Here is a 9,310-nt window from a genome sequence, read left to right as displayed (position 1 = left end):
GACCGGAAATCCAGAAAAAGACGACTGCCAAATCCGGAAACCTATCTGGAACACAAAGTTTGAAAGTTCCAGAATGACCCTATTTCCATACGTTCGTTTTGGATTCTCAGCTATCGAAAATCTAGAACCGTTAACTCAACCCTTCAGCTCACCACAAAGAACCTATCAGTATCTTAACAATCAGTCTGTCACTGAGAATCCAGATTGGACTACTGTAGTCTCAACAAGAAAACCGAATACATTCTAGACATAAAGTTCTCGAAAAAAAAGAAAAGCTTTTCTAGTCTGAAGTCATCTCGTTTCAGAGCTTTCCGTTATGTTTACTGCACGCCTTCATGCACATAAACACCATATAAGAGAGTGAAGAAAGGTGTATTGAAAAGCAGTGGACAATGAAAAGAACATGAAAATCTCATTAGTTGATTAAACCAACACGTTGGTTCTAGGGTTCTATGACTCTTCTATGGGTCAGTCCCCCATTTTCTCTGCGTCTCTTCCTCTCTTTCAATATTTCAGAAGCAGCTAAAAGGTCGGACGATTGATGACTTCCCTCCTTTCCTTTTTTGACTCTCATAAATCGTCACCTTTTGGTTGTGTCGCAAAACCTTTCAACTCTTCGTTTTTCTCTTTATTTTTTCTCCTTTTCAACAAGTTTTGAATTACGTCCCCCGACTGAGCCGGCACTCGAGAGGTGCCCCCCGTCGACGCCTTCTGAGAGCAGAAAGGAGAGAAAAAGTAATTGCGACACGTCAGGGAAACACATAAATAAAATTATTCAGTCAGTCAGTCGACACTTCTGAAGGCAAACCAACGATAATTTATTTGGCTTTTAGCACGCACAGAAACTTCTTCTTCTCACTTTCGCCTTTCTCTTTTTTACGGGAAGAAAGGTGATTAGATGAATAAAAATGAGATGGAGTAAGAGGAAAGCATTGGGAATTTCAAAGAAAATGGATTCTGGAATATCTGAATTGAGCAACAAGATAGTCAGGGATCGGATTGATTTATCAAGATTTCAACTGAGGAAGTTTCAGGTAGAAGCTGTAACAGAGACCGAATCTAACGGAAAAGAATTAATTTTTGAGCGAGTATGCATAAAGAATCCAGTTTATCTGGAAAACTGAATTTGTGGAGATTCTGAATATACTCGCTCATCATCAGGTTAAACGGAGTTAGAAACTTTTTAGTTGAGTTAAACTGTGAACGGAACTGTCTAAAACGTGTTTTTGGGCTAGTGGCCAAGTCGTACAGTCTTCAAATTTGACTTACATAGTTAGAGAGCATGAGAATTCAGTACTTGTTCTCAGATTTTTCTCAATATTCAAATGCATCGCCAAACGAATAGTTTATATATTGACAGTTACCCAAACTCTAAATTTCATTTCTATTGGACTGTAAACATTGAGATAAATATTCTCATAGTTTTGATACTGACCAAAAAATAAAGACAGACTCAGAAACGTAATTTTGATCCAAACGACAGGACATAGTTGTGAAAACTCTCACATGACTGGAAAAATCACTAAAGTTCCGTAAATTCCGAAAATCATAAAATGACATCAACTTATTCTGGAAATTGAATACCCAATAACATGTATTTGATAACACCCAGACACTCAACCAATCGACACCGGAAATTAATAAAATATCACTGAGTTTTTAAACTACATTGAATTGACAAATTCTAAAATAGCAACAAAGAACCGAGTCTTCTGAAATGTTGATGATTTCAACCCGAAAAGTAGTATAAAATGAGAGAGAAAGAAGACATTTCATCAATCCACTAGTAACACGGATTATGATGATGCTGAGTGTCAAAAAAGAAGTGGAAATGAGTGGATGAAAGATAAAAAGCATCTCTCACTTTTTTCCTGCCGGATTTAAAAGGAGACTATCGGATTAGAGCATCCTCCTCATATCAACATCATAACCAACTAGAGAATTTATGTTTTTTTTTTCATGTCGAAACAAAAAAAGTGGAAATAAAAACAATAATGGAAGGAAATGATTTTGATGGTTCCAATGGAGAAGATCCAATGACAGAGGAAATTGAAGACAAAACGGAAGAAGTGAGAAGGAGTGAAGCAAATGATGAACATGCGAAGAGAAATATGATAGGGAATAACAGAAAACCCTGATTTTTTCGTTGGAAAAGTTAATATTATTGGAGGATCATGGTGTTCAACCGGGGGACAATCAGAAAGAGAGACATGTTAAATAGTTTATCCAAATACCTAATGTAAGACATTCGACTGAAACGAAAGGAACAGAAAGTGAGATGTCCAATTCTTATAACCTTTTCTGTTTCAGGATGAGAAAAGTTTAAAACTACGTTCGGAAAGCCAGTAAGTAGGGGTTAAGAATCCTACAATACTAACTGCTCCTCTAAAAAATAGTTATCCTTCTCGTTCATGTTTGATCTAGATAAAACTTTTCCAATACCGAAAAACATTAAAAATTCAGTCGGATTATGACGATTCTCTGACTATTGAGTACTTTTAATCTAATCCAGCAGAATGAGACATCCTAGGTGAGAGAATAGAAGGGAACCTGGACACGTCTCTCCTCCTAAAAACAAAAAGAGTTTTTCTCCGTTTACTCTCCAGGAGGGGGCGGAGCATCCACAAAAAGGTGCCTTTCGAATGACGACAAAAAGCAGAAAAACGGAGAGACAAACTTGTGGAAAGTTGGATTAAAAGGCAGAAAGGAGAGGTAATGGATGGCAAAAAACGAGAGAAAAGAGAAAGATTTTCTTTTACGGAAAAGGTGATGTTTTTTTATTTGTTGCAAGATTGGATTAGTAGGAACAAGTTACGGGATAATGGTTTATTGGAAACCACAAGGTTATGAGCCTCTCAGTCGATCATACAAACTGCAACCAGAATATGAGAACCATTTCAGCGAGTCCTTTTGCAATTCTGCTATCGCTATGCAGATCCCAAAAACAAAACAAATTTAAAAACCAAAAAAGTTTATTGAGATTCCATTCACTATACTTTGACGAGTATCTTCGTCATCCGATTCTCGGATATTAGTGCACTTCGAGTCCATCTCCCATTTCGAAAACGGTTGGAGATTTCTGAAAAATATTTGAATTTTCAGCCATCTGTTTTCAGTAGTTTTCCTACCATGCTACGTTTTCCACTACTCTTGATATTCTTCTTCTCGTCAGTACGAATTCCGAAATGATCGGCGACCGATGGGACACGTTGTGCTCCGTTTACTCCGATTTCGGTTCCTTTGGCAACAACATTCCACCAAGTTGTCATTCTCAACGAGTTGTATAGTGAAAAACCAACGAGAAGAAGCTCGAAGAGCACAGTGTACCATGACTAAAATCATGCATCTCTAGAAAATTTGGAAGATTCTTGAACTTACGTCCAGTTGATACATTTCTGAATTGGCAGAATAAAAGTTCTACAATTTCAATACGATGTGATTTGTAAAAAGGGCAAGTCAGGGTCATTTCACTTTATTTACGAGAATTTTCCTTTTTTTTTTAAATTTAGAGCACATTTTGAAGTTTATATTTAATTTAGCACATCTTTCAACAGAAGTCACCTAGTCTACTTTTTTTCAGATAAAACCGTAATCTATATGGTTGCACAACAAAGCAGAGGATAATATAGAATAATCACAGAAGTTTTTAGAGGGACAGACCTGACCAGAAAACAGGAAATGGTTATATATGGGAGATGGATAGGGGAGAGGGGTGGGGGAAGTGAAAAGTGAAGGATGGGAATCAGGGGGATCGGGGACACATATAAATTTACTAAAAATCTTAATAGACACTAATTACTGAACATTTGGTATTGAGCCAGACTCCGATGGCAGCGTTGGATTAGCTTCACCGCTAAATGGATCCACGTATTCGGAAGAATCATCTGCAAAATTGCTATTCAGAAGGAAGAATTAAGAAAACTCGTTACCATCAGTTGCTGAAGGCATGAAACTAAACGATGTTGGAATTGGCATCGTTGGAGGCATCATCGATGGCATTCCAGTGTTCATGGCTGGCGCTTGACTTGTAGCCATTCCTGCTTGTAGATACCGTGATCCAACTCCACTTCTTGCATTCCGGAGACTATTAGTACTTGATTTGTTGGAATCCGCACCTCCACCCATCAGATGAGGAGCAGACATCACTGGTGGCGGAGGAGCGACCACTTCTTCTTCGACTCCAGCACCCACGTATTTCTGCTTTACCGGGTCCCAGACAATCTGGAAATGTAATAAGTTGTCACATAATACATTTAGTGGTACATACCGATGGTTTTTTGTCATCTGGAAGAATCATTGCATTAGATGATGGAATCGATTTGATTATTTTGTTTTTAATCGATCCAAACCATCCTCCAGAACCGTTCTGATCGACTTTCATAGCTGGGACCGCTGGTTTTTGTGGCGTTGGAGGTGCTGTCTATAATGAATAAATGGTTGATTAAAATTAAAGAAAGTGAATCTTGCCGTCTTCGGATTCGGCACTGAAGGTTGGCCATGTGTTGGCTGCATAATCGTTGGAGCGGAGGACACAGCCGGTGGCGCCATTGCAGTCGGAGGCACCGCTGTTGGTACGATTGGAGCAGGTTGAAACGAAGGTTGAGTGTACGAGGGAGCTGCAGTACCCCATACATCTTCTAGCTCTGTTCTTGGACTTTTCGCAACATCAGCATCAACTTTACTAGCAATAGATATCGGTTGAGTTGGTGTAGCCGTAGGTTGTGTTTGAGTCACGGGCGTACGAATGGGAGGAGTCATTTGAGGAGGGAATGATGAAGAGATTGGTGGTAATGGAATATCAACCGGTGGTGGTAGAGTCATCTCTGGAGCAAACGACTTCATTACTGGAGTTGGAGTTAAAACAGGTTGTTCTACTCTTCTTGGTGGTGCTGGTGTTGGGGCTGAATCAGTGATAGTAGATGTTCTGGACGTCGATATAGTAACAGAATCTGTTGAAACAGAAGTGGCTGTTAGAGTAGACTCGTAAGAAGATTCCGATGATGTTATGGTAGATGGATGCATAGAAGTTTGAATAGGATTCTTCGGTGCTCCACCATAATTCTGAATCGGATTTTGTAGTTGCTGCACTACAGCTGGCTGTCGATAGCTCTCTTGAACTGGTGGCGCAGATGTGGGAGCATACGCAGGAACAGATTCATCTTGGTACTGAGAAACCATTTTCTTCGAAATCTCAATAGGTGCTTGATGTTCATCGTGCCATTTTTGAGCTTCCGAAGCGAGGGAATGGTCTTTCATAGAAGGCAATTGCTCTTCTTGAACTTCATTCACAGGCTGTGGAACTTCATTCAACATCATTCTCATAGATGTAATCCATTCGATTTCAGCTGTTGTTGTTGCAGCGACATGTTGGAGACTTTCTGCTAAGTCACACAGATCGAACATAGAGTTTCTATCGAATGCATTAATATACACCCACAAAGATCTCGCTACTTCTGTACAGTATCTGAAAGCATCTGTAGCGAATCCACCATAAGAAGCTAGCTTCTTTGCGTATTCGATACGTGCCATCTGATAGTCAACCGATTTCGCCAATGGTGAGTTGGTGTTGCCATTTCCTAGTCGGAGAGCGTAGTCAAAGATGTCAGTAGCATGAAGGTCAGTGAATGAGAAACTGAAAAGCGATAAAGTTATAAATGAAGAACTGAAATATCGTACCCAGCAGTTCCCGACAGTCCGTCCACTCGATTCAGTAACTCGGAACCACTGTGAACTAATCCAATATGTTCTCGTGATCTTTCTTGCCCCTCGGTATCAGATGTTGCCGGTAGACTGAATGAATCGTAACCGGTAAGAACACAAACTACAAGAAGACAGAAATCGGCAGCACAGTTTCGTTTTCTTCTAGCCAGAAGCAAACCAAGTCGGTAAATCTGAAAAAAAAAACAAAATGGACTTTGTTATTCACAAAGATTCGTACTGTTAGCATAGCTGCCTCTGAGCTGAGGTTAGCTAAAACAATCGCAGCGTGTCGTTTCCAATTGTTCTCGTCATCAAATGCCGAATTAGTGAGAATCGGAGGTAACTGATCATTAGCAACCGCGACAAGTGTAGCAAACGGATCATCAATTGACCGAAGATTCATGAAGCGTGTCTCGATTTCTTCAATTTTCTTGGCATCGTTCGGATGTAATCTACGAATTAAAGTCATAGCATCAGCATACAGTCCATCAGAAATTGCACTTTCTACAGCCTCATTTATGTGACCACCGAGAAGGAATTTATTGAACCGTTCTTTAGCATCCGATTTGTGAGTAACATCTGAAACTTCGGAAATTCCTGTTTTCTCAGCAAGCTCTTCCGATGCATTCGTCAACAAAGCAGCAATATCAGGTCCATTGACTCTCTGAAACAATTCATTCAATATGTTGGAAACATAAGTTTATATAACTATTTATTGAGGAAATTCAAGACTTACTCCCTGTTGTTGAACCATAATTTCCAGCAACTGCCAAATCAAAAGCGCATCCACAACTTCAGTTTTTTTCACATCTTCAGAATTACGCATTGATCGAAGTGCATCAATTTGACGTTGAATATAAAGGCGAACAGAATGCGATGGTGTCTGTCCGGCGATCAGTGGACCTTTGAAGTTTTGCACAGATTCTATAACTTTTGCAGATTGTTCATCAAAATGAAGCAAACTTCGCAAATCATCAACATGAACACTCGTAGTACTGAGAATATGGCCAGATATTGGATCAGCAGTTCCTGCCGGGCGAATGATCACAAGCTTTCCACCAACACCAATTGAAGCGAATTGAAGACAAGAATGATAATGAAGAGGTCCGTTGCTTAAAACGTCTTCTGGCTGAGAAATCATATATTTTTGTTCTTCTGGCTCATCGATACGGTGTCTATAACAATATAAAATTTACATAGAAATATTTTTAAAATAGTTTCTTACTGATTAAAGTCAAGTTTCTGACTTTCAGCCTCTTCTTTTTGTTGTTTTTCGTAGGCAATGCGAGAAGCATCAATTTGCCGTTGAGTGTACTGGTCTTGCATAGATTTACAAACCTGGAACATACAATTTTATTGTTTAACTTTACTTTCAAACTACCTTGGAAAGAGCTTTTTCTTCAGAGTCACCATCACAAATATGATTCCAGTACTTCTTGTTGAACATATTGCGAAACTGTTTCAAATTGTGAAACGGTTTCTTGTAAACGGTACAGTAATAAATATATGCAACTCGTTCGATCGGCTTGAACCGATAATACTCTTCAGGAGGTGGCATCATTCGTAAGACATAATCAACTATTTGGGAACCAAGGTTCACAACTCCGTAGTAATATGTTTCATCTTCTTCGTTGTAGCGTTCAACTGGTAACGCGTTGGTAACACTCCTTGAACCTTGTGCTCGCCTTGCTTCCATATTGTACCCTCTCATCTCTTCATCTTCTCCCTCTTCATCATCAATTTCTTCCGAATTATTTCCAGATTCGCCAGTTTCATAACCACCGAAGTGGTTTCTCGCTAGAGTACTATACTTTTCAGCAGCAATTGACCTTGGCCTTCTTGGCTCGTTTGGCATTAATCCCCCTCCCATACGACTGCTCATATAATCACTGGCATAACCAGAAACATTCCGGGATTGAGGATAAATTGCAGAGAAACTTTCGTTAGCGCCACGGGATGAATTATGGTGATATCTGAAATTAATTGTTGTGAAATGTTCGATGAAATCAGTTTCAAACCTTTTGTATGACATATCATAACCATTAAAAGTAGAGTTATGAGTTCTCGCCCCTCCATTAGACATATTAATGTTTCCATTTCCTTGTCGGTTACTTTTTCGTGAATTCTGGTGAGCAGGTTGGATTATCATTGGGCCGCGTGTCTGTGGAAGGTCTTTGTCCAACCGGCTTCGACGTGGTCTTCAAAAAAGAGATAAATTTGTTTCATTTTGCGAGGAGAAGCTTTCAAAAGATTTTAATCTGTATACACACCTCGAATGCGTCACAGAAGAACCGTCATCTTCGCCATTTCTAGACGAAGGCGGCGAAGCCGAGTAAGGTTGATTCCAGTCGTTCATATTGATAGAAGGAACTGTAAAATCATGTTTTTCTTCTATTTTTATTACTGTCTATCATACCTCCGCCATTCACTCGTTGGTCATATTTCATCGAGTCGATCTGCAATAAATTCTAGAACAGTTCAGAGTCAAGTTATTGAGCGGTTGTTGAGTAAATAGGGAGGCGCAGCGAGGCTACGGGAAAAGAAAAGAAAAGGAGACAGATTGAGGTCAACCGTGTCACTTTTGTGCCAACACATCGACGCGAAGTCACACAGGAAAGGGCCAAGGAAGTTTTCGTTCCGTTTTCCCGAATAAGAAGAATAAAGTGAATTTAATGATAAGAAGGACAAGTGAAAGTGATTGCGAAAGGTGATCGATCGATCGAAGTTCTCTCTTTTCTGTTTTTTTGTTTGTGACCTCGCCACTTGAAAAGAATCGATAGCATCGTCAATCTTTTGATTCATTACCATATGTTGTTGTTGAGTGGATGCAATATATGCATCGCTTCTCCCGGGTTCAGATGGATGGATTCTTACCTTGTATCTCCGCATTCGTTGCTCGAAATCCATTGAGACAGACATGTTGCAATCAGTCAGAATTCAATTTTTGAACCGCCGCGCGTCCACGACACCTAAAAGATGGCGTGGAAGCCACGGAAATTAGCAATAATTGGAGCAACGAGTTCACGCGTTAATTTTTATAAAAAGTTGGATTTTGAATGTGCAAATGTCGTCAAATGTGGTGTTTGCGTATACTGCAATGTGTACCGTAGTTTTCAATTTTTTTAAGAGGCACTATCTGTAAGAGTGAGAATGTTTGTGTTGGGCCTTGGCACAGTTGCAAAAAGTTGTTTCAATCCGAACTCTTTTTGCAGCATATGTACCCCTATGGTAGTGATTTACAAAAAATATGTCACCAGTACTCTATGACGTCATCATAGGAAAATATGCCCAATAATCGACTTTTCACCCAAAAATTCATAAAAATTTTAATTTTCCAGATAACATCGGGGCACTTTCGTAACATGTTAGAAATGTTTTTGACTACCCCTACACAAATTTCCAGTCCCCCAGACACCCCAGAAACCGTTCAATTAAATTTCATTTTCATGTTTTTTCAACTTTTCTCGAAAATTCCCTCTAGAAGTCCTCAAATTTCACATTGTATACGTATTCCCCGCAAAAAGTTCTATTAGGTCCAATTAGAAGCATCAAAAAGTAGGGGGACCATTTCCAGATATTTCGATTTTTTGAAAAATCACATAAGGGTCCC

At 39.4% G+C, this 9,310-nt stretch overlaps 2 protein-coding genes across 2 annotated transcripts; both read right to left on the bottom strand.

The window, feature by feature from the left end:
* Positions 1 to 3,031: 3,031 nt before the first annotated feature.
* GCK72_009361 (uncharacterized protein) lies at positions 3,032 to 3,393 on the bottom strand (the record flags this gene model as incomplete). Its single annotated transcript, XM_003113059.2, has 3 exons — positions 3,032 to 3,079; positions 3,129 to 3,332; positions 3,379 to 3,393. 3 exons carry the CDS (start codon positions 3,391 to 3,393, stop codon positions 3,032 to 3,034), a joined length of 267 nt encoding a protein of 88 aa, XP_003113107.2.
* A 402-nt stretch (positions 3,394 to 3,795) lies between these two features.
* GCK72_009360 (uncharacterized protein) lies at positions 3,796 to 8,619 on the bottom strand (the record flags this gene model as incomplete). Its single annotated transcript, XM_053727344.1, has 13 exons — positions 3,796 to 3,884; positions 3,930 to 4,221; positions 4,268 to 4,420; positions 4,468 to 5,632; positions 5,677 to 5,891; positions 5,939 to 6,364; positions 6,437 to 6,875; positions 6,926 to 7,038; positions 7,082 to 7,673; positions 7,719 to 7,898; positions 7,971 to 8,070; positions 8,117 to 8,156; positions 8,506 to 8,619. The coding sequence occupies 13 exons, from the start codon at positions 8,617 to 8,619 to the stop codon at positions 3,796 to 3,798; spliced, it is 3,918 nt and encodes a 1,305-aa protein (XP_053586921.1).
* Positions 8,620 to 9,310: the final 691 nt, after the last annotated feature.

The sequence above is a fragment of the Caenorhabditis remanei genome, chromosome III (assembly GCF_010183535.1).
Source record: "Caenorhabditis remanei strain PX506 chromosome III, whole genome shotgun sequence".
Classification (NCBI taxonomy): Eukaryota; Metazoa; Nematoda; class Chromadorea; order Rhabditida; family Rhabditidae; genus Caenorhabditis; species Caenorhabditis remanei.
This window is presented reverse-complemented; position numbering and strand designations above follow the sequence as displayed.